The 26,629-nt window shown below is 34.4% G+C and overlaps 1 protein-coding gene across 1 annotated transcript; it reads left to right on the top strand.

Annotated features, from left to right (window-relative positions):
* Positions 1-820: 820 nt before the first annotated feature.
* On the top strand, positions 821-7,619 carry LOC133199834 (uncharacterized). Its single transcript, XM_061335661.1, has 5 exons — positions 821-866; positions 2,752-2,795; positions 4,559-4,688; positions 4,811-4,939; positions 7,462-7,619. The coding sequence occupies exons 1-5, from the start codon at positions 821-823 to the stop codon at positions 7,617-7,619; spliced, it is 507 nt and encodes a 168-aa protein (XP_061191645.1).
* Positions 7,620-26,629: the final 19,010 nt, after the last annotated feature.

The raw sequence follows: 26,629 nt of genomic DNA, 5'->3' as shown, positions 1-26,629 counted from the left end.
AACTAAGTGCATGGTTATGATACACAAGGATGCCTTGTATAAAATTGTCAATTTCATGGCCCCTGGGTCAGGGCTTCTGGTGTTAGGGTGGGGCTCTATTGATTATATAGTGAAAATGCATTAATTCTTTGAAGATCTTCTTCTCAGCTCCAGGGTATTATTTAAACAAACTAAGTGCATGGTTATGATGCACAAGGATGCCTTTTACAAAATTATGAATTTCGTGGCCCTGGGTCAGGGGTTCTGGTGTTAGGGCGGGGCTCTATTGATTATTTTATGATCAAAACACTTGCCAGTTTTTCAAGTTGTGAACATACTAAAACTTGCGCCTTCTCATAAGCAGGCATAGATTTAAGCCAAAGTTTAGTCTCGACGTAGTCTCCACCTTTTTGTGAAATGCAACTTAGCACCATTTTCAGGTTTAGTCACTGATTTAGTCCGGACTGAGTTTATACCTGATTGTAGGCCCTTTTGAGAAACGGGCCCCAGGTGTTCTGCACACTTGTCTAACTCATCATACAACATCACGTAGACAATGTTTATGAAAATCACAAGATCAAAGCTTAATGATAGAAATATTAGAGATAACGAACAAGTCCATTTAAACAATACAAACTGGATTCAGAGCAAACATGGACCTCTTAAACATCAGAGTTTGGATCAGGTGCCATGGAGGAGAGTGAATGATTTTCAATAATCTGCAAGAACATCAAATACAAAACAATGTAATTGTAATTAAACTGTTGGATAATCCATCATTTCTTACCACACGTAAATGAATATTTTCAAATTGATTAATTATTCATTGACAGAAACTGAGATGCCAAGGCAGTCAAATAAAGGAACTTCCACAGGACAGACAAAAGGTAATACACATACATTTATATCCTGCTAATGTTAAATTCCTTATTTATTAAAGTTTAATTGAGATATAAAAAAGGTTGCCCATTGTACATTGACAATAGTGTTTTAGCTCACCTGAGCTGAAAGCTTGTAAGCTTTTCTAATCACATTTTGTCTGTCTGTCTGTCTGTCCCTCTTACACTTTTCACATTATCACTTTCTTCTCCAGAACCACTGGGCCAATTTCAACCAAACTTGTCGCATAGAATCCTTGGGTGAAGGGAATTCCAGTTTGTTCAAATAAAGGGCCACACCCTCATTCAAGAGGATATCATTCAAAAATTGTGAAAATTTGGTTTGTTTTAAAAATTTTCTTCTCAAGAACCACTGGGCCAAAAAAGTTGAAAATTAAAGGAAACCTTTGTTACATAGAGGAGATTCAAGTTTGTTCAAATGATGACCCCCAGGGGTAGGGTGGAGCCACAGTGTTGGATCAAATTTTTACATAGGAAAATTTAGGAAAAAACTTTGCGAATCTAAAGAACAGCAAAGTCATGATTAGTCGTATTGATATGAACGCATCCTCATGTAGTGTAGATTCAAGATTGTTCATATCATGCCCCCCGGTAGCTGCAGAACTTTAACTCTCTGCTTGAGAAAATTTGGACAGACAAAGCAGAGAGCTACTGATCCAAGCGTTGTAAAAACCTTCGATTTACGCCACTGCTTTTTTGTCGCTCACTTCTTTCGAAAGGCTACTCCAACAGTTTAGATTTGTTTGCAATAAATCTTGCCACAAAGAGACTAAACCAAGGACCATTATTTTATTTATTGCTGGATGATTGTGTTAAGTGCTAATGATACTTCTATCTTCCTTTGTTAATAATACAAACTAGTAGAGCTACAGTCTCATCAGAGACTTAAGTTAACTTTTCTGATCAAAGAGTGTCTGGTCTCTATCTGTCACCTAGTGTTGTGGTCAGTAAACTTTTCACATTTTCGACTTTTTGTCAAGAACCACTGAACCAATTTCAACCAAATTTTAGACTGCCTACCCCTCCGCTTTTGGCATATAATTATTCCACTTTTTTTATTATCCTATTGCACCATTAATATGAATTTTACACTTAAAGTGACAGAATCAATAATTGTGTTACTAAGAACATTGAACTACTTGTCTTCTGAGGATCACTCGCATGGTGCAGTAGTTAAAGTGTTTGCTCTATAGTCCTGGAGTAAGAAGTTGATCCTTACCTTGGGGGGTCCAAACCACACTGTGGAGGGGGAGATTGGTCCTTCATATGAGACAGAAAAAACCCGAAGTCACAGTTAAAGCTGGCACAAAAAAGATTTCTCAATGTTCAGATGTCATAAATGCAGAGTATAGCTCTAAATGTCCCGCTCGCTCTGTGTTCGAATCTCGACCGCAACTGACCTAAGTCTATTCAGCACTGAAGTGAAAGTTGTGGGTCCTTCGGATGAGACTTTAAAAACCAAGGCCCTGTGTTATGGCAGGCATTGTCATGATAAAGATCCCTCGCTGCTCAATGCCGAGTAAAGGTCAAAATTTGAAGCCCTTCACTGGGATATGGTGACGTCTCTATATGATTGAAAAATTCTCGAATGGGACGTAAAACAACAATCAATCAATCAATCTATTAATTTCTCTCTATGAGAGAGAAAATTTTTGAAGGGATTTATCAAATAAACAAACATTGACTTGTGCGTTTAAGTAATTGGAAAATTGTACTGTAATGTACAATTAGTGTATTCTTGTGGAGAATTTTAGGAATTTCAAAAGGGAGCTTAGAATTACTCAGATGATTGTTCAGGCCCATGATCATTTTGTAACATAATTTGCTATTTAATTGTCCAACAATCATTTTAATGGTGTAAATTTGTTTACAGAATCCAAGAGGAAATTACCTATTGACCATACTTTACTAAACAAGGTATGTCTTTTTATGAGAAAAGGATAATTTATAATTATAAAGGTTTTTTAATCCTTTTAAGCTCCTTTTAAGCTCACCTGAGCCAAGGATCTTATGAACCTTTTTGATCAAAATTTGTTCTTTGTCTGTCATCATGGTTGTTGTAAATGTTTTACAATTTCATTTTCTACAGGACAGATAGGCCAATTTTAACCAAAGTTGGCACAAAAGTGAAGAAGAATTATATTTGTTAAAACATATAAAATGAGGGGTCTTGGTCACACCTTATGTGGGGAGATAATTTTTTTAAAAAAAAAGTAAAAATGGGGGGAGGATCATTCAAAAATCTTCCCTACTCAGTATGAGTATGAATAGCATGAATATGAAACTTATGTGAGAGTTTCTTAAAATAATGTAGAATGTAATTTGTTCAAATCATGATTTTCCAGATGATTGACCAGGTTAAAGTTTTTGGTCCATGACTAAGTAATTATGAGGCCAGATCCAAACTTGCATGAATGATGCATCAAGGGATGAACATTCTCAAACTTGCTTCAGATGCTGGATTTGAATTATATTATCTGGATGAATGACTGATTTATTTTTTTTTAGATAAGTCCATTCCCCAAGCAACTTCAAGCCCCATCAGATCAAAATTGCATAAATGTTGCATCTTGGGATAATAAGTTTAATGTGGGACTTTCCCTTACTTAAAGACAACACTCATTGAGGCGAGCTCTGTAATCTATGATAACCTATGTTTTATACTTTTACTTGACCAACTGTATTCATTTAAAGATTATTCTAATAAGCTAATGACAGGAATGGATGCTGTTGTTTTACCATAAAAAAATTCTTTGAAAATCAGTGGAATAAAAATTACCTTGTTGATAAAAATAGATTGGAATGAAATATGATTTCATAATTTGATTAATTAATTTTCATAAATTTATGATTAATAAAAATAAACCCATTAAAACATTTTTAGTAAGCATGATTGTTCTGTTTGTGTATTTCTTATTAGTCATATTCATATGGAAGCATATCCTCTTGTAATTTATATTTTGTTCATATCATGACACTTGAGTGTTGAATAGGACCACAAATGATGATCAAAACGGGCCTGGTTCACATTATTTTCATGTACAAAATCTGATGTTGCCATTTTGTTCAGTTTATTAAACACGAATGAATTGTATGCATACTATAACAATCTATCCTTTTCAAGTGGCATATTTCTCAGCACCTTTTATTATTTTGTGATTGTGAAATTCAAAAAAATTAATTCTAGTATTTTATCAGAGGCATTTAATCAGAAAGCAGGAAATTGACACTCTATTTCAGGTAGAAGTCATTTAACAAAACTTTACTCACTTTAAAACCTGTTTTCTGATTGGTTTCTAATAAAAGATCAGATAGAAATTAAAAAGTAGCTTTCTAGCCCATCTTTTAGATGATAATTGTTGTGAAGGGTTTTTATGGAGGAACAATATCACAGTCAAAGCCTTGACATTGTAAAGATGGAGTCGTAATTTAACAGAAGCAAGTTGAATCATTTTAAAATAGTCCAGTCTGTTCACAATTACTTAGACAATTTAGAAATTAATAATTTTTGTAAGTAAACAAAATTTGAATGTACAAAGAAAAATCTGGACTTTTTTATGCATATAACTTTATCTTATATCTATGCCACAAAAAATAAAGATCTATGTACAATGTATTGATAATTAATCTGTGTATTTAGTAGCAAGCAGATAGTCAGTCATGTTTCTGTTCCTGTGCAGGTTCCAGGGCCTAGTCGAGAGAAAATTTCCAAAAAGTTTAATGATCCTGAGTTTGTTCAAATGGAGGATGAGTCTTCTGATGAATCCAGTTTAGAAAGCGAAGATTCTGAAGATATAGAGTCTTTGAAGGGTATCTAAATCTAAATCTAAAATCTAAATAATAGAGATTGGTGTGAATTTGTATGTCTGCCTTTCTATGTAAATATTATTTAATATTTATTTTACCTAGCATGAAAAGTTTATTTTTTACAGGAGAAAATGTTTCAAAAGCAAGAAGAAAGCATACCTGGCTTCCACAAGAGGATAGAGCAATAAAAGATTTTTTCAAAGAGGACATCAATGAATTTTCCAAGTCAGGAAACCAAGGATCACTGCATGGAGGTATTTTATTTGATTTTGTTTCCAAAAGAGAGGGTGGTATACTGTTTTACTCATGTGTGTCTGTCCGTCTGTGTGTGTGTCTGTCTTTTTGACAAATTTTTTGTCATGGTTTTCTCAGCAACTACTCTTTGCAGATGCTTGAAATTTTAGCAAAATCTTTTTATGCCCCACCATAAATATGTCCGGGGCACATAGTATTTGTCATGTATGTCTTCTGTCCTTCTTATTTTTATCAAACTTATATACTGAAACATATTGATGAGAGCAACTGCATCAAAAAATGTTTAACTTGAACTTTCCTGCAATCTTTGTTAAATTTGCATTTTGCTCAGTATCAACGAAACTATTGAAGTATTTTTAAGTAAGCTTATGCACTGATACATAATGTTATGAAAATTTATCAATTATTGTCTTTTTTAATAACCTGAACTTTCCAGTGACCTTTGACTTTATTGTTTATTTTTATAAAGCTCAATTGAAAGATATGTACCACAAACACATTTTATTCTCTCCCAAACAGAGGAGTTACACTGATATTTTTTTCAATATTTCTTTCAATGGAATGTTACTAGGAAATTTTAACTGTATGAAATGTAAAAATACACTATTGGAAATGTTCCCCAGAAACTTTGCAGTAAGAAAACTTCGTAAATTTCTAAAACTTTTCAAAAATTTTATTAAACTGTAAAGATGCATTCTTGTTTTTGGCATGCCATATGATGGGAATTATTTTTGTACAAATCCAATGTTAACTTCTTGTTTATCTGTTTGTCTGTACCAAAGTTCCATTGCAGTTTTCTCAGCAATTACTCATCACAGATGCTTGATGCTTGAAATTTTAGCACACATTTTGTTTCGGCATGTAATGTAGTAGGATTCATTTTTGTAAGAATCCAATGTTGACTTCCTGTTTTTCTCTGCATCTGTCTGTTTCACATGAAAGCATATAATCACATCAACTGTGGGTATTACTAGTGAGCATTGACTCACAAACTTATTGTTTTTCTTTTATCTTAATCATGTGATAATTATACCCCCGCTCCGAAGGAGAGGCGCGTATACTGTTTTACCCTTGTCTGTCTGTCGGTCTGTATGTCTATCCGTAACAAATTTTGGTTGCAGTTTTTTCAGCAACTACTCATTGCAGATGCTTGAAATTTTAGCTTGTTTAGGCATGCCATATGGTGGGAATTTTTTTTTGTATGAATCCGATGTCAACTTCGTATTTATCTGTGCGTGTGTCCGTACCATACATAACAAATTTTGGTCGCAGTTTTCTCAGCAACTACTCATCGCAGATGCTTGAAATTTTAGCACACTCTTTGCTTAGGCCGTATGGTAGGATTTATTTTTGTTTGAATCTGATGTCAACTTCCTGTTTATCCATGTGTCTGAATTTTTGTCAAATTTTTCTCAACAACTACTCTGTCTGTACAATATGTAACAGATTTTCGTTGCAGTTTTCTCAGCAAATACTGGTTGCAGATGCTTGAAATCTTAGCACACTCTTTAGTGAGGCATGCAATATTGTGGGAATCATTTTTGTATGAATCTGATGTCAACTTCATGTTCTTCCCTGTGTCTGTCCATAGCTGAACTAGTGTATATTCACATCAGAGTGTATGTACACATCAGAGCAGGGCTTTACTAGTGAGCATTGGGTAACATACTTCTTGTTAAATCAGTTCAGGTTTCAGATGCTGCATATTTATACTAAGAATGATCAGGTTAATGTTTTCTGAAGCAGGTTAAATTTTTTGGAGGAGTCTCATTTCCAAGTTACTATGAGCCTTACATTGATCAAACTTACAGAGGTGATACAAATAAGGATGCACACCTACCAGCTACATTGTCTGGATGAGCACCCAGGTTAAAGTTTTTGGAGCAGGTTCATTGTAAAGTAACAACAAACCCAAACAATGACCAAACTTGCATAGATTAAACATCTAAGGATGCCATTTCCAGACTTGCTTTGGATACTGGATTTGATCAAAATCCATATTTGAGCAAGTATTCTAACCTTGTATATCTTTCATACATAAAATACTCTTATATTAAATTAAAGCACTTTAGAGTAGAAAAGGATTTATCAAGAGAAATTTCAGAAATGCAATTACCTAATCGGTAAATAATCAATGAAGAATATATTGACATGAAAATTTATTAACATAAAATTTTTAAATACCAAGAATAGCAGTAATTGCTTGATGGAAGGACTTATTTGATTGTTAGGAATAGAAAAATGATGTTACTTCTTTTTTTACCAGGCATAAATTTTTTGGAATTGATTCATGGAAAATAGCTTTTCAAGGACAGGGCAAGGTCATAAATTAGACATACTTTTTCATCTGATACAAAAATATGAAAAAAATGTTAAAATACCAAGTATTCAGCCCATATGTGTCTGTTATCCGTTCAATTTAATTGAGTTTTAGGCTATTATGGGTCAGATACCTATATGAAATTTAGCTGAACTTGTAATAAATGTTTGTAAAATATTGTTATTCAATTCATATTTGCAGTGACAAAGAAGATACACACATTCATATCCAAAAACCCAGATGTTTTAAAGGAATATCCTGATAAAGTAAAAGTCCACAAGATTCGTACTAAAGTGATTAATCTTAGGCGACAAAGTAGAAAGAAATACGAAGAAAACATGGGGACACTAACTCGATAATCAGACAGCAGAAAGTATCCAATTTGCTTACATTTTTGCCTTTACTATGTATTTTGGACATTGGAATAGGATGCTTAAGTGAAATGGAGTTCACTTACTCTACATGTATTTATATATAACAAAATTTTCCTCAAAGTAAATTGTTGGCTGTCAACTTAAAAAACATGAACACAATCATAATCCAGCCATGTAAAAACTTTTGCAGTATAGCCAACTAAAAAAGGCATGTCTTTACCCAGTTTCAGAATGAAGTGGCATTTAAATTTGCAGAAGCACACCAAACTTTTCAAACAATTTAAAAAGTAAGGATATTGTGACAATGGCATTTACAAAAATGATGGGCATTAATAATTTAGCAAAATGATGGCATAAAATAGTACCATGATGAAAAGCACATAAGCTAGAACCATGAGGATAGACGCAATTAGTATTAACAAACATGATGTCAGGAACATCAATTAGTACCATGATGACAGATGCATGAACTAGTACCATGATGACTGGAACATCACTAATACCATAATAACAGACACAGCAGTTTGTATCATCAATTAGTACCATGATGAGAGGCACATTAACTAAAACTATGATGGTAGTTACATCAACTAGTACAGACAGATCATCTAATAACATGATTACAGTCATATCTACTTGAACCATGCCATTACACATGATTTGACAGAGCCATCAACTAATACACTAATGACTGGGACATCATCTCATATCATAATAACAGACACATCAATTTGGATTGTGATAACAGACACATTGTCTTGTACCATGATTACAGGCACATCAACTAGTACCATGATGATGAGAGCATGAACTTGAATTATGCCATAACAAATGATCTAGTACCAAGATGACAGGGGCATCAACTAGTACTATGATAACAGACACATCAGCTAATACCATGATGACATGTTCTTCACTTGTACCATGATGACAGATGCATCAAGTATTACAGTAGTGAATGGGAACATCACCTTATACCACAATTACAGACATAGCAATTTGTATCATCATCTTCTACCATAACAGGCACATTAACTACAACTATGATGATAGTCGTATCAACTAGTGCCATGATGTCAGACACATCTACTTGAGCCATGGCATTACACATGATTTGACAGGGGTAACAGATGACACTTGCTTCAACTAGTACCAACATATCAGTGGCATTAACTAGTACCATGATAAGAGACATATCATCTTGTACCATGATAAAAGACACAACTACTTGAACCATGTCATTACATATGATTTGACAGGGGCATCAACTGATACTATGATGACGTGCTTCAACTAGTACCAAGATGTCAGTGGCATTAACTAGTACCATGATGACAGGGGCATCAACTAGTAACATGACGACAGGGGCATCAGCATATATCTTGACAGACACATCAACTAGTACCATGATGATGTGCATCAACTAGTTACATGATGACAGGGGCATTAAATAGAACAGTGATGACTTGAATCTTTAACCATAATGACAGACACATCTATTTTGATTGTGATAACAGACACATTGAATTGTACCATGTAACAGATTGTCAAATAGAACCATGCTGACAGGCACACCAACTAGTACCATGATGACAGAGACTTTAATACCATGATGACAGGCACATCAACCGGTACCATGATGATAGACACATTAACTAATACCATGATGACAGGCTCATCAACTAGTACCATGATGACAGAGACTTTAACTAATACCATGATGACAGGCACATCAACTAATACCATGATGACAGAGACTTTAATACCATGATGACAGGCACATCAACTAGTACCATGATGATACATTAACTAATATCATGATGACAGGCACATCAAGTAATACCATGATGATAGACACATAAATTAGTATTATGATACCAGGGATATCAACTAGTGCCATGGTGACAGGTGCAACAACTTGAACCATGATGATAGTTAAACCATCTAGTTCCATGATAACAGTCACATTAATTCCTACCATAATAATGGGGAAATCAACTAGTACATTGAAGACATGGGCATCAACTAGTTACATGATGACAGGAGCATCAAATAATACCATGATAGTCATTCTAACTAGTACCATGATGTCAGACACATCATCTAGTACTATGTTGTCAGGAGCATCAAATAATTCCATAATGAATGGAACACCATCTACAACATAATAACAGACACATCAATGTGTATCATGATTACAGGCACATCAACTAGTAGCATGGTGACAGGGGCATCAATTAGTACCATGATGAAAGTCATATCAACTAGTAGCATGATGAAAGTCACATCAACTTGTACCATGATGAAAGTCACATCAACTAGTAGCATGATGTCAGGGGCATCAACTAGTACCATGATGAAAGGCACATTAATTTCAACCATGATGAAAGTCACATCCACTAGTAACATGATGACAGCGACATCATCTATTACCATGATGACAGGGGCATCAACTTGAATTATGCAATTACACATGATCTAGTACCATGAAGAAAGTCACAACAACTCATACCATGATGACGTACATATTAACTAATAGCATAATGAAAGGGGTATCAACTAGTACCATGATGACAGGCACATTAATTACTACCATGATGACAGTCACATCCACTAGTACCATGAAGACAGGTGCATCAACTAGTACCATGATTATAGGGGCATAAAGTAGTACAGTGATGACTCGAATATCGATTAATATCATAATGACAGACACATCAATTTGAATTGTGATAACAGACACATTGAATTGTACCAAGTAACAGACACATCAAATAGAACCATGATTATAGGCACACCAAATATAGTAGCATGATGACAGATGCATCATTAAGTACCTTCATGAAAGGGTCACCAACTAGTACCATGATGAAAGGGGCTTCAACTTGAATAAAGCTATTTCACATGATCTTGTACCATAATGAAAGTCACATCAACTAGTACCATGATGACAGATGCATAAACTAATGCCATTATAACAGGGAAATCAACTAGTGCCATGATGACAGGAGCATCAACTGGTACCATAATGACAGACAAACCAAACAAATACCATGATGACAGACACATCAGCTAGTACCACGATGTCAGGAGCATGAACTAGTGCTATGATGACAGATGCATCATCTAGTGCCACGATGACAGACACATCAGCTAGTACCATGATGACAGATGCATTATCTAGTACCACGATGACAGACATATCAACTAGTACCATGATGTCAGGAGCATGAACTAGTGCTATGATGACAGATGCATCATCTAGTACCACGATGACAAACACATCAGCTAGTACCATGATGCTAGTCACATAATTTAGTACCAAGTAGACAATATTGCATCTTACTATTTATGAACATTTTTACAATCTTCAAACCTGAAAACATCATAAACAAAAATTGCATTCTTTTTTAATTCATTTTTTTCTTATTAGAAAACTTATCATCACTATATAAATCAGCAGACAGTTTAATTATCACAGTTACGAAATATATACAGTGGTTGCAACGGTATTGTTGACAACATACATGAACGATTATGATACAAGAACGATTCTGACCAACAAACGCAGGATTAGGCCCGTTACAGGAATGATTCTTTATACACACGATTCTACATGTTACATAAACTCCAGCGCGTGATTTTTCATGCGAATTAGCCAAAAATATTTGGGAATGTCCATTTTGAAAACGAATCAAGATGGAATAGTTATTTTTGATTGCAAATATTTATTTATGTAATTCATAGTTACCCAACTTATGAAAACTTTAAAATAATATTTGTTCAATATGTTAAGATGAAGTTTATGATCAATTACGGTTGTAATATTTCGACATATTATATCATATGGTAAAAAAGACTGTGAGCTTTGATTTTATTGGATTTGATGATGTGGAGTTTAAAGGGGATACATTGTAAGATTTAAAATAACAATGGAGTAATTATTAGTTCTTTGTTGATGAAAGTTGCATAGATGACACATATAAGGATGCACACTATTGGGCTTGCTTCGGTTGGATGAATCTGACCTACATTTTCCGGAGGAGTGACCAGGTTTAAGTTTTTGGAGCAGATTTATTCTAAAGTAACTGTAGGGCTTATTTTGACCAAACTTGCATGGATGTTACATTTAAGGATGAACATTACTGGACTTGCTTCGATGCTGGATCTGATCTACATTTTGCAGGTGAGTGACCTGGTTAAAGTTTTTGGAGCAGGTTCATTCTAAAGTTACTGTAACAATTTGCTGTACCTTGACCAAAGTTGCCTAAATGATTCATCTAAGAATTCCTAATTCCAGACTTGCTTCAGATGCTGGATTTGACCTATTTTTTCTACATGAGTGACCAGATTAATGTTTTTGATGCACGCCCGTTACCAAGGAACTATATTGCCTATCTGAACCAAACTTGTAAGGGTAGTGCATCAATGGATAAACAAGCTCAACCTTGCTTCAGATGTTGGATTTAAATAACATTTTCTGGATGAGTTGTGATATTCACTAATAGATTGTAAGTTATTGTGGGACTTTGCCTTACTTAAAGACAACATTTGTGGAGGTTAGCTCTGTAATCTCTGATTACCTATGTTTTTGTAAAGCTATTCCTTTCAGGAGTAAAAACAAAATTTAAAACAAACAGAAGAAATCTATTAAATTCTCAATGACTCTTTAATAAAATTAATAATTTCATGACTTAGAGAATAAAAAGGGGGGATATCTTGTGTCATCCACAATTATAATAGAACTTTTAGGTTTAAGCAGGGACTTTTAATCAAACAAAAATAAATAAACAACAATTTTGGATCGTCCGACAGACTGCATCTTGCATAATAAATAATAGAAAAAATAAATAATAACTATATTCTATTAAATAATTGGATTTCTTTCATTTCTGTATAAAAATAATTATAAAAAGACAAAAAGATTCGTTTTACAATTTACATTCCTGGAAAAAAACTGACAAAATTTGCATGGTTGTTACCTCATGATCACATACAACTTAAAGTGACTTTTCATTCGCATTTTTGCGAATTTTTGTTTTTGCGTAATTATGCGAGGTAGTGTGCTCTTGAAAATGTCATTCTCGTGTATACTAGTATTACTATAGATTAAATAGAGCAATAACCACAATTCTTGAAAATTTTCTTTAGCTAATAATTAAAAGACGAAATGACTATCTCGCGAAAATATAGTGTCACGAAAATGTAGTAATCTACAGTTTTAAAACAGCAAACGATTGAACCCAATTCATGCAGGGACTCTTACATTACACAAGGATTCTGCACTACTGGTTTGTCAACAATAACATTAACATTGCAGCCACTGTATAAACTTTAATTACTTTCATACTAATCATCCAATGTACTATAGAAAAGAAAGACTTCGAGTTTGTGTAATATTTTTTGGAAGTTGTTGAATAAGGTGTTGGTGGAGTCGTAGTACCTTTGTTTTACACTGGTCCACACACCATACCCAATTTTCAACCTTTTTTTCGTAACAAGCTTTGCCAAAACCTTACATACAAATGACACTGCATCAACCTATTTTTTTTATTTGACCACCATTTACATCCTACCTATTCTCACACTACAACACATAAAGCAAACACTACATCACAAATCTTTATTTTCCATTTAGCATAAATTGAACAACTTAGCATTAGTACTGCACTTCCCAGTCAACAAGATTCAACTGCATTTTAAGCAAAACTTTACTCCCAAATATAAAGGACACAGCAGCCAAGCTTCTTGGGGAATATCTTTTTTCACAATGTTCAAACTTGACGTCAAGAACTCAACTAAACCCTTTTTAAAATTCTTTTTTTTCTCATTAAAAAGAAACCATCATTTCATAAATCAGTAGAAAGTTTCATTTTCATAATTTACATAATATAAACTTAGCATACAAACATTAGTACCTAAGTAGTTATCTTTCAATACACTATAGAAAATAAATTTGAGCCAGAAAGACTAAGAGTTTGTGTAATAGTTTTTGGAGGTCGTTAGCTCACCTGAGCCGAAGGCTGAAGTGAGCTTTTCTTATCAAAATTTGTCTGTCGCCGTAAACGTTTCACATTTTCGTCTTCTTCTCGAACCACAGGGCCAATTTCAAACAGTCTCACCACAAAGTATCCTTGGGTAAAGGGGATTCAAGTTTGTTCAAATGAAGGGCCATGTCTTCTTCCTAGAGGAGAAAATTATGATTTTGTGAAAAATTAATGGCATCATTTAAAAATCTTTTTCTCAAGAACCACTATGTTTGAAAGTATGAAACATATGTGGAATCATTGTGAGGTAGTGTAGATTCAAATTTGTCCAAATGATGACCCCCGTGGGTAGGGTGGGGCCACAATGGGGGATCAAAAGGAAAAGTACAGCGAAGCCATGATTGGTCATATTTATTTGGAAGCATCCTCAGGTAGTGTAGATTCAAGTTTGTTCAAATCATGACCCCTGGGGGAAGGGTGGGGCCACATTGGGCTATCATAGTTTAAAATATAGGAATACACAGGAAAAATCTTGAAAAGTCTTCCCAAGAACAACAAAGCTATGGTCATATTTATATGGAAGCATCCTTGGGTAGGGTAGTGTAGGTTTACTTTTATTCAAATCATGACCACTGGGGTAGGGAGGGGCCTCAATGGTTGATATAAGTTTTACATAGGAATACATAGGAAAAAATCTTTAAAAATATTCTTCTCAAGAACAGCAAAGCCATGATTACATATATTTATATGGAATCATCCTCAGGTAGTGTAGAATCAAGTTTGTTCAAATCTTGACCCCAGGGAATACGGTGGGGCCACAATGGGCGATAAATTTTACATAGGAAAAATCTTTAAAATCTTCACAAGAACAACAAAGCCATGATTGGTCATAATATAAAAGCATCCTCAGGTAATATAGGTTTAGATTTGTTTAAATCATGACCCCCCAGGAGAATAGAGAGATGGAGTGGCAATAAGGAGATCAAAGTTATGCAAGGGAATATACAGGGTATATCAGTAAAAAATTTCATCTTAAGAACAGCAAAGCCATTATGTGTCATATTAATTCAAAAGCATCCATAGGAAGTGTAGATTCAAGTTCGTTCAAATCATACCCCCCTTACCACTTTTCATATTCAAACTTTTCAATACTGAACTGATTTCTGCTTTTTCCTAGTCAAAGTGTTCCGGTGAGCGATGTGGCCTCTGGGCCTCTTGTTAAATAAGGTGTTGGTGGAGTGGTAGTACCTTTGTTTTACACTGGTCCACACACCACACTCAATTTTAAACCTTTTTAGCTCTTTTGAGCTAAAGGCTCAAACAGGTAATGTTATGGCCATTTTTGCGGTGTGCATCAACTTTTAAGAATATGGGCCATATCTCAAGAACCCCTTGGCAAATTGTTGTCAAATTCGTCACATAGTATCCTATAGTATTGTTCAAGGCATCACCCTGGGGCAAAATGCGTGGTTTGTTAAAATGTTGATATTTTGCTTACTATAAGGACAAGGATCATCAAATCTTGTCAGTTGATGCATCGTAGGACGTCTAATCGTTGACTAAAGAAGTAGGTCACAGTGACCAACTTTTTGAATATTGCAAGCATACATTTTCAAATTGATTTAGAGGCATATTTTGAACATACAAAGGCCTATGCTCATCAAACTTTGTCAGTTGATGCATCCTGGGTCCTCAAAGTATGTCACCTAAAAGTAACCATGAAATATTTTTTGAATTTTATGGGTAATCTTTTTCAAAACAGGTCATTGTTTCAGATACTGAGAGGTTTATAATCATCAATCTTTGTAAGTTGATGCCTCTTTGACCTTTAAACATATTTACCAAAAGGCAGGTCACAGTGACCTACTCTTTGAATTTTGAAGGCATTCATTTTAAATTAGTTTCAGAGGCAAATATTGTACACTTTGAGGCATCTTGTTTGTCAGATGATGCATCTTGGGTCCTTAGAGTACATCATCTGAAAAGTAGGTCACCATGACCTACTTTTGAAAGTTTATTGCTACATTTAAATGAAATATGAAGATAATGAACAGTATTCAATCTCGAAAGTCCAATAAAACGATACAAAAACACAGATCTCAAAATTTAGAAGTGGGATGAGGTGCCATGGAGAAATGAGCTTTCCCTGCCGACCGGTCACACCCACCGTGTGCTCCTTGTCATGATCGGGAAAAAACCCCGGAAATATCCGTAGACAGTTCAGTGTATAAATTATGGCATAACAATCAGTACGAAAAATGTCAGTCAGCATTTGTCATTGTATCGACCGAAAAACTTGCGAAAAAATGACTTCAAATGAGACTGTTGATATCCTTGTTTCGTCAACTTGTTTGTCAATAGCTTGCCTCATTTTAGAAACTGCTCATACGTAGGGCATGCTCTTGCGTATCAAATCAACTGAGAGACATAAACCCCATATGCTGGTGGTAGGGGTATATTGCTACATAAGTAAGGGAAGTAAGGGACTTAAAGATTTCATCTTCTAATTGGCTTAAAATCATCAAACTTTGTAGGTTGATGCAACTTCGGTCTTTGGAGAATGTCAACTGAAAAAAAGGTCACCTACTTTTGAAAGTTTATGGCCATATTTAATTTTTTTTCTGGTACTAATTGGTTTAGAATCGTCAAACATTGTCAGTTGATGCATCTTGGGACCTCGAATATCGTCAACTGAAAAGTAGGTCACCCTGACCTACTTTTGAAATTTAATTGCTATATTTAATTACTTTAGAAACTAATTGGCTTATCAAACTTTATGGGTTGATGCATCTTGGGTCCTCAGAGTATGTCAACTGAAAAGTAGGTCACCATGGGTCCTCAGAGTATATCAACTGAAAAGTAGGTCACCATGGGTCCTCAGAGTATGTCAACTGAAAAGTAGGTCACCATGAAGTTCTTTTGGAATATTCTGGTTATATTTAAATATTTTAGGCACTTATTGACTTAGAATCATCAAACTTTGTCAGTTTATACATCTTGGGCCCTCAGATTATGTCAACTAAAAAGTAGATCACCATGTCCTACTTTTTAGGTCACCTGAGTCACTCAGGTGACCTATTGCTATCTGTTTTCGTCCGTCGTCGTGCGGGCGTGCGCCGTGCGTAAACTTTTCACATTTTCGACTTCTTCTCAAGAACCACTGGGCCAATTTCCACCAAACTTGCCACAAACTATCCTTGGGTAAAGATGATTCAAGTTTGTTCAAATGAAGGACCACACCTTCTTCCAAAGGGAGATAATTAAGAATTAGAGAAAAATTAATCGTATCTTTTAAAAATCTTCTTCTCAATAACCGCTGGACCAGGTAAGATGAAATTTATATGGAAACATCCTCAGATAGTGTAGACTCAAGTTTGTTCAAATCATAACCCCCGGGGGTAGGGTGGGGCCACAATGGATGATCAAAGTTTATATAGAAATTATATAGGAAAAATCTTTTAAAATCTTCTTCTCAAGAACAGCAAAGCCATGATGAGTCATATTTATGTGGAAGCATTCTCAGGTAGTGTAGATTCAAGTTTGTTCAAATCATGACCCCAGGGGGTAGGGCGGGGCCACAATGGATGATCAAAGTTTACATAGAAATTATATAGGAAAAATCTTTTAAAATCTTCTTCTCAAGAACAGCAAAGCCATGATGAGTCATATTTATATGGAAGCATTCTCAGGTAGTGTAGATTCAAGTTTGTTCAAATCATGAGCCCAGGGGGTAGGGCGGGGCCACAATGGATGATCAAAGTTTACATAAAAATATATAGGAAAAATCTTTTAAAATCTTCTTCTCAAGAACAGCAAAGCCATGATGAGTCATATTTATATGGAAGCATTCTCAGGTAGTGTAGATTCAAGTTTGTTCTAATCATGACCCCCGGGGGTAGGGCGGGGCCACAATGGATGATCAAAGTTTACATAAAAATATATAGGAAAAATCTTTAAAAATTTTCTTCTCAAGAACAGCAAAGCCATGATTGGTTATATTTACATGGAAACATCCTCAGCTAGTATATATTCAAATTTGTTCAAATCATGAACCTGGAATCTGGGGATAGGGTTGGGCCACAATGGACAATCAAAGATTTACAAAAGCTTCTTCTATCAGTTTATTTTATACTCTATGGATCTTCTATGGATTGTTGTTTTATACTCAGGTGACTGTTAAGGCCCTTGGGACTCTTGTTGAAAATTATGGTTATATTTAAATATTTTAGGTACTAATTGACTAAGAATCATCAAACTTTGTTTCTTTATGGGTTATCAAATGTTTTAATCCAAATGTAGTTCATGTTGACCTACTTTTGGAATTTTAATGCGTTTTCTTAATATACAGGGTAATTAGAGGCTTTCACTAGAAGTGATAGGTTGTACAATTTATCAGAAGAGCGATCCAAGGCCCATGGGCCTCTTGTTTGCAACAAGCTCTGCCAAAACTTTACATACAAATGAAACTTCATCAATTTTTTCTTATTTGACTTCACAACATATCCAACTCATTTGCATCTTCCACCACAAGAAGCACACAATACACAAAAAATTTGAACTTTCCATGAAACATACACAGAACAATTTATTACCAGCACTACACCTCCCAGTTTACAAGATTTAATTGTACTTTATGCTTAACATAACCTTTAAATATATAAAAAAAAAATAGCAACTAAGCTTTTTGGACAAAATTATCTTGGAAAAAAATATCTTTTTATGCAAGAAAATTTTAACAATCTTTAAACCTGAAAATGTTATGAACTCAAACAATTACATTCTTTTTTCATTCATTTTTTCTCGTTAACAAACAATCCATCATTTTATAAATCATGAAGAAAGTTTAATTATGATATTTAAATAATATATGTAAACTTAGCATACAAACATTTACTACTTTTACACTTATCATTCAATGCATTTTTGAAAACATATTTGAGCCAGAAGGACAATTGATCACCAGCACTACACCTCCCAATCTAGGAGTTCCAGCTGTAATTAAAGCTAAATATTACCTTTAAATACAAAGGACCCGGTAGTCAAGATTCCTGGACAACATTGCATCTTATTATGCAGGAAAATTTTTTACAATCTTCCAACCTAAAAACAATTTGAACTCACATTTTTCATTAAAAATCAAACCATCACTAATTCAATCAGTAGATAGTTTAATTATCATATTTGTAAAATATATATAATCTTTACATTCAAACTTCACCGACTTTCATGTTTATCATAATAGAAAAGAAATTTGAGCAAGAAAGACCTCGAATTTGTTTAAATTTTTTTGGAGGTTGGTAAATAGGGCGTTGGTGGAGTGGTAGTACCTTTGTTTAACACTGGTCCACACACCGCACTCAATTTTCAACCCTTTTTGTAACAAGCTCTACCAAAACTTTACCTACAAATGGCACAGCATCAATTTGTTGTTGTTTGACTATACAATATATCCTACTTATACTCACAATAAACTCATAAAACAAAATACTACACCATAAATCTGAACTTTCCATGAAGCAGAAATTTAACAATTGATCACCAGCACTACACCGCCCAGTCTACAATATTCAACTCTACTTTAAGCAAACCATTACCTTTAAATACAAAGGACCAAACAGTCAAGCTTCCAGGACAATATTAAATCTTATTAGACAAGAAAATTTTACAATCTTCAAACCTGAAAGCATGATAAACTCAAACAATAAAATCCTTTTTAATTTAATTTTTCTTATTATAAACAAACCATCACTACATAAATCAGTAGAAAGTTTATTTATCATATTTACATAATATATATAAACTTAACATGCAAACTTTGACTGCATACACACATCATACAGTTTTCACTGGCCCACACACCACATTCAATTTTCAACCTCTTTCGTAACAAACTTTGCCAAAACCTTACATTCAAATGACACTGCATCAATTTTTTTTTGGACTCCACAATATATCCTTACATACAAATGACACTTTAGTATTTTTTTTCTTATTTGACTCCACACTGTATCCTTCTTATTCGCACACTTAACCACTTAAAGCATACACTTCACCAGAAATCCGAATTTTCCAAACAGCATTAATTGAACAATTGATCACCAGCACTACACCTCCCAGTTTACAAGATCTGACTGTACTTAAAGCCAAACATTACCTTTAAATACAAAGGACCCAGTAGTCAAGTTTCCTGGACAGCATTCCATCTTATGCAAGAAAATTTTTACAATTTTCAAACCTGAAAATGTTATGAACTCAAACAATTGCATTCCTTTGCTCATTTTTTCTCATTAAAAAACAAGCAATCACTATATAAATCAATGAAGACTTAATTAACATATTAACTTTTATTACATTTTGTAGCACAAAATGACATTGAAAAACCCATTAGTTATTTTACCCTTAAGTACTAGTATACCAGACAAAACATAAAATATCTTATTTAAAAAAACTGTTGTCATTCCAGTTTACACTGTAAATCAAATATAATTAGAGAACTACATTATCCAATGCACTATAGAAAAGAAATTTGAGCAAGAAAGCCTTCGAGTTTGTGGAATTTTTTTTTTTTTGATTTTGTAAATAAGGTGCTGGTGGATAAATCATCCTCAATTATGATATAAACTTAACATACAATTTTTAACTACTAACATGCTTATCAAGCAGTGATCTTTGTTTTACATGGTCTACACTTACTTACTGTGTTTAATTCATCTTCATATCAGGTGGTACATAAGGCAGCTACAGAGTCCCACTACTCAGCCCAATCCTTTGGTCTAATATTTCCATTGTTCTACATGAGAATCTGATCTGCTTCAACTCACTCTCTGCTGTTCTTCTCCATGTTGTCTTTGGTCTATCCTTTTTCTTTTGTCGTCGGGTGTCCAGAAGATGCTTTTTCTGATGATGGCTGACCTATCACTGCTTCCGTCTCCCAATCTCCACAGTGATGTCTTTCTGTACTGACAGCTCTCTGAGGTCATTGTTGGACATTAGATTTTGCCATTTGATCGAATATTGTCTGTAGGTATCGATTTACACACACTCTCATTTACTTTATGAGGTTTTTAAATCTGGAACTACCTTCGTTCTGCTCCATAAAGTAAAACTGATTTTACATTTACTATTGAAGATCATCAGCTTAGTTCAAAGGTCAAATACATATAGGAGGAGGTCCAAACTGGTTTTAAGATGGCAAACACGTGATAGGCTTCGTTGATTCATGATATAATGTCCTCGTCAGTATCTCTTGTTGGTTTTACAATGCTTACAAGGTATGTGAAGGTGTTTACATCTTCCAAATGTTTCCATTAACTTGTACGGATTTGTTCCCTGCCTTAATTCTCATTATTTTGGTTTTCTTAAAGTTGATGTTTTGACCTAAACTTCTAGATGTTTTTGGAGTTCGGTTGTTTTCTCCTGAATGTGCTAATGGGTGGATGAGATTAGACATAAGTTTTCTGCATAATTCAGGTCATCTAGTTTGTTTTCCAATCTCAATTTAATGTTGTTATCCTGATCTCTGGTGGATACCCTCATGCCAAGTCTATGGAAACTAAAAATATCAGAGAAGAGAATAAACAGCCCTGTTTTAGTCCTCATGTTACAGGTAACCATTCTGTTTGGCCGTTGTAAACATCAATCTACACTGAAATCCTTCACGCAGTACTCTGATGATCTCAGTAATCTTAAATGGTAGACTATACAGTCTCAAGAGCTTCCAAAAACTTTCCCCACGTATACTAATCAAGGTCTTTTCAAAGTCTATAAAGTAGAGGCATAGAGAAGACAGTCATTCTATTGACTGCCCTATGATGTTTCGCAATACAAATATTTAGTTGCAACATGGTCTTTCTGGTCTAAACCCTGCTTGCTCCTTTCTCGATTGTGCATCAATTTGGTTAACTCTCTCTAAAAGCACTCTGGTAAAAACTTTACTTATTGTGAGTAAAAGTATGATTCCACGCGTTATTGCACTCTATTTTATCTCCCTTTTTAGGTAGTATATTAATAAGTCCATTATTCTGTTTTGTTGGTACCATAATTGGTTCTCAAATGTTTTGGAACAGTTTTTCATGTTGCTTTAATGTCTGCTTTTAGTGACTGCTGGGATTCATCTACTCCCGCAGCTTTGTTGTCCTTCATCTTTCTGATGTCCTTTTGTATTTCCTCTACCTAATTTCCTCTACACTTATGTCAAGTTCTGTTATCAATTTCAATATCAGGAGGTTGATTTGGTTTTCTTCTATTCAGAACTGATCTAAAATTATCTGTCCATCTTTCCATTATGACACTGTCCTTTGAAAGGATAACGCCGCACTGGTTATTCACAATGTTCAAATTGTTTGTAAATTTTCTAGACATCATTTTGGTGGTCTTATAGAAGTCTTGGATATTTCCAGTCCTTGCCGCTTCCTCAGTTTTACATGCTCTTTCTTCTATATGCTTTCTCTTGGCCCACACTTCTCTTGATCTCTTTTTTCTTGTCATTGTAGGTCTCTGTAAGGTTTCCAGCTCTGAGCTGTCCTTGCAGTTTAGAATCTTTGATCTGATCTCTTTTCTTTCTGACATAAGTCCATGTATCAGATGCTAGCTACTTGTCTTTGATGCTTGATGTTATCCGACCTTTCGTTGATGTTATTTCTATTATCCGTGATCTCTAATGTAGATAATTTGTTCCTCAGCTCCAACTCGGAGGCCTCCTTTGTCTCAGGTTGTTTAAGTTTGTTCAATGCAGTCTTCTTCCGTCCTTGCACTTTCCTCATCGCTCTTTAACGTAAGTTGTATTTTGACACTCAAGTGTTTGTCTTAATATCTGCACCTCTATACATCTGGACATCTATGACTGATCTTCTCCACCTCTTGTTGATCATGATGTAATCGATCCGATTCTTTGTTTTCTTGACTGGAGAAATCAAGGTATACTTTTGTGCAAAGATAGTTTTGCAAACCACTAGCCCATTCATCTCAGAAATCCAGAAGGCGTTCTCCGTTTTCATTCATCTGTTCAGTGCACTCCCATGCATGTCTCCTTGCAGCAGTTATCATTTCCAACTTTAGCATATAGGTCTATCATCATATCGTTTTTTAAGTTCGATGTAGGTGTCTGAAGATGGTTGTAAAAAGTATCCTTTTCATCATCATCTGTATCATTGATTGGTGATCAACACTGAATCTTTAGTCACACCACTCTGATAATTTCGATACTTGCCTAAGTACATGATGGTCTCACAACTACTACAAGTTATTTTACAGAGGCCTGTCCAAAGCACTTCACTAATACCGAGAATTCTGATGTTATATTGCCTTTTCTCTTCAGTGATCTGCGCTTGTTCCGCTAATTTCAAACATAGTACGCACAGTCCATGCTGCTATGTTGATGTTTCTGTTTGGTCTCAGTCTAGAAGTTCTCTGATGACTTTCCTGACTAGATGTCATTTTTTTCATTTCCGATGTAACCCACTGATGAACCAGGTGATACGTTTCTTTGATTGTATGTTTCTATAGTCAATGTTCACCATAGATATGGTAGAAGGACTGGCTGTCCCCATGCTGCAGGTATAGTCCCAATAGCCACCCTTTTCCACTTATTTCAGTGATGTGGGGCTTAGACTTTGGGAGATCTGGTTCACACATCACACACAATTTTCAACCTCTTTGGTAACAAGCTCTGCCAAAAACTTACATACAAATGACACTGCATCAAATCTTTCTTACTTGACTCCACAATATATCCTACTTATTCTCACACTTCACCATAGAGCACACACTACACCAGAAATCAACTTTCCATAAAACATAAATTGAACAACTTATCCCCAGCTCTACACCTCCCAGTATACAAGATCCAAATGTAAATAACGCTAAACATTACCTTTAAATGCAATGGACACAACAACCAAGCTTCCTGGATAACTTTACATCATATTTTGCAAAACAGTAATTACAATCTTCAAACCCGAAAATATTATGAAATCAAACAATTACATTTTTTAAAATTCATTTTTCTCATTAAAAAACAAGCCACCATTACATGAATTAGAAGAAAATTATATTATCATATTTACATAACATATAGAAACTGAACATACAAAATTTAACTACCTACATCCTTATCATCGAATGCACTAAAGAAAAGAAATTTGAGCAAGAAAGATTTCGGCTTTTTTTTTTTGAGGTTGGTAAGTAAGGTGTTGGTGGAGTGGTAGTACCTTTGTTTTACACTGGTCCACACACCACACTCAATTTTCAACCTCTTTTTAACAAATTCTGCCAGAACATTACATACAAATGACACTGCATCAATCTTTTTTTTTTTTTTTGTTTAATTCCACATTATATCCTCCTTATTTTCACACTACAACACATATAACAAGTACTACACGAGAATTCTGAACTTTTTCATTTAGCATAAATTGAAGTAATATCCATTACAGTCCCTGAAACGTTCTACTTTCCCACTTGAACGGTGAGCGAACGCTGAATGAACGGTGAGCGAACGCTGAATGAACGGTGAACGAACGCAGAGCGAACGGTGAGTGAACGAAGTGTGAACGCAACGCAAAGTGAACGGTGAACGAACGGTGAACGCAAGATGAATGATTTATTCAGAATGCTTCTGATCTTTTCCTTGCATTGAAACCATTCTTTTGTATTCTAATGTTAGGTTCCAAAAAATAAATAAATAAGAAATAAATAAACAAATCAATAATTAAATAAATAAATACTACAAAATTTTCTTTAGAAAGACTATACATGCACAATAAGTTTTTAATCACACGATTTTATCGCTGTTAAACATTGTAATTGTTACCGAACGCTGTAGTATAAAAGATGAAATTAATTTAGTTGGAAAATAAATATGTTTATTCTTATTTGATATAAATAACGATTACAAATAAGAGAAAACTTTTGACTTATAGAATGAATTACAACGGTGGTAACATCCATTCATATATTTCCGTGCCGAGGCGATTCCGTGTAAAATAATGTAAAAGAAATTAACAAAGGTCTATGAACGTATTTGCATTAATACACTCGATACAATAATATATCTATGTGTCATTTCTATTTTTATGATGATTTACTGAGCAGACTTCTACATCTACCTGTAGACATTTCCCCGTGATTTATTTACTCAGACAAGATAATACAAAGAGGCATATTCATCTTAATTGTTTTTAAATTAAAATTTCAGAACTTAATATTTAAGTTATATGCTGTCATAGTTTTTATTAAACAGACAAATGAGAGAGAGAGAGAGAGAGAGATTCCGTCCCCCCCCCTCTCTTTTCAGGCTTCAACAAATGTTTCTACCTATATCAAACAAAAAATCTTAATTTTTTTCTGAATTTATCAGGCAATGAAAGTAACTTTTTTTTAAATCAACAAATCCATTTGTTTGATAGTCATACTCGTTTTTCTTTTAATTTCCCTGCTTCAAGTTCACACGAAGTCCACGTGCTTGTCCTGTCAATCAAAATCATTCGACACTGTGCAGGTGAAAGTTTCGTCACACCGAAGACGAAGTGCTAGTATTTCCAACAAGTTTTAACATTTTTTTTTATCATTCCTAGATTTGATTCAAACATTTCTTAAAAAAAAATAAATAAATAAATAAAATACATTTGGCATTAACACTTGAATTTGAAACATACTCTCTGTCAATTTAAAATACCACCGCCGACAGGTGTATATTTTGAACTACTGGCTTTTTAGATATATGTTGTTTTGAGACTGCAGTTTTTGTGCTACAAAACACATTAACTTCTTTTAAAATGTTAATTAAAATATACTGGAAATACTGACTAAGTAACCAATTTAGGGGGGAAGGGGGGGGGGGCTCTTAATCATATCGAATGGCAAACAGATAAAGTTTCGGGTTCTCTATACATGCAACTATAGACTTTATATCTTATAGTAGAGAAAATCCTGTAGTGTATTACATTTTAAATAAATATTTTTTTAACCACACTATCAATTCAATTCGCTCCAAAGATATTCATTTAACAGGATATCCGCAGTACTTTGTATAATTCTCAGAACTAGTTCTATCATGTATTTCTGTAGTAATTGAAAAACGTGTCAGAAATAAATATTTTCGTAATTTTGCTGCAGTTTGTAAATTAATTGACTTGGATAATTATCTATCCATTAACGATTTGTCGTCTTAAACAGAACAACAAAATGTTGCAGTGCTGGAAGTATCTAAATATTGCACGTATTTAAATTTCATTTTTCAGCATCGTTCTACATAGGTACATACTTATAACAACATTTTTTTTTCCAGAGTAAATTACCTTACAGCTAAGTTAGAATGATAAAAAATAATAAGCTAGAATATGGTGGATAATTTTTCCCATGAGATAATTATTCTTTAAACACAATATGTTAATTCTTAAATTAAAAAAGCTGAAATCCTTACTAACAAAAAGATAAGTCCTTTCACTTGGAAGTTCCGAATGACATTGAAAACTGAACGATAAGTGAACCCTGAACGCAAGGTGAACGCAAAGTGAACGAACGAAGAGCGAACGCTGAACGCTTTGTGAACGGTGAACGCGAGCGCAAGGTGAACGCTGAACGCAAAACTGTGAACGGAGAGCGAACGGTGAACGCACGCTGAACGAACGGTGAACGCACGCTGAACGAACGGTGAGCGAACGGAAAAATGGGAAAGTAGAACGTTTCAGGGGCTGTAGTACTGCACCTCCCAGTCAACAAGATCCAACTGTACTTAAAGTTAAACAAAACCTTTAAATAGCGAGAACCCAGTAGTCAAGATTCCTGGACAACATTGCATCCTATTAGGCAAGAACATTTTTACAATCTTCAAACCTGAAAATATTATGAAATCAAACAAATTCCTTATTTTTTTCATTAAAACTCAAGCCACCATTACATAAATCAGTAGAGAGTTTTATTATCATAATTTACATAACAGATAGAAATTTAACATACAAAATTTAACTACCTACATCCTTATCATCCAATGCACTAAAGAAAAGAAAT

Source organism: Saccostrea echinata, unplaced genomic scaffold (genome assembly GCF_033153115.1).
Source record: "Saccostrea echinata isolate AGI-Se365-2 ecotype Australia unplaced genomic scaffold, CSIRO_AGI_Sech_v1 ptg000036l, whole genome shotgun sequence".
In the NCBI taxonomy this organism is placed as follows: Eukaryota; Metazoa; Mollusca; class Bivalvia; order Ostreida; family Ostreidae; genus Saccostrea; species Saccostrea echinata.
Note: the sequence above shows the minus strand (reverse complement) of the source record. Positions and strands in the feature narration are given on the sequence as shown.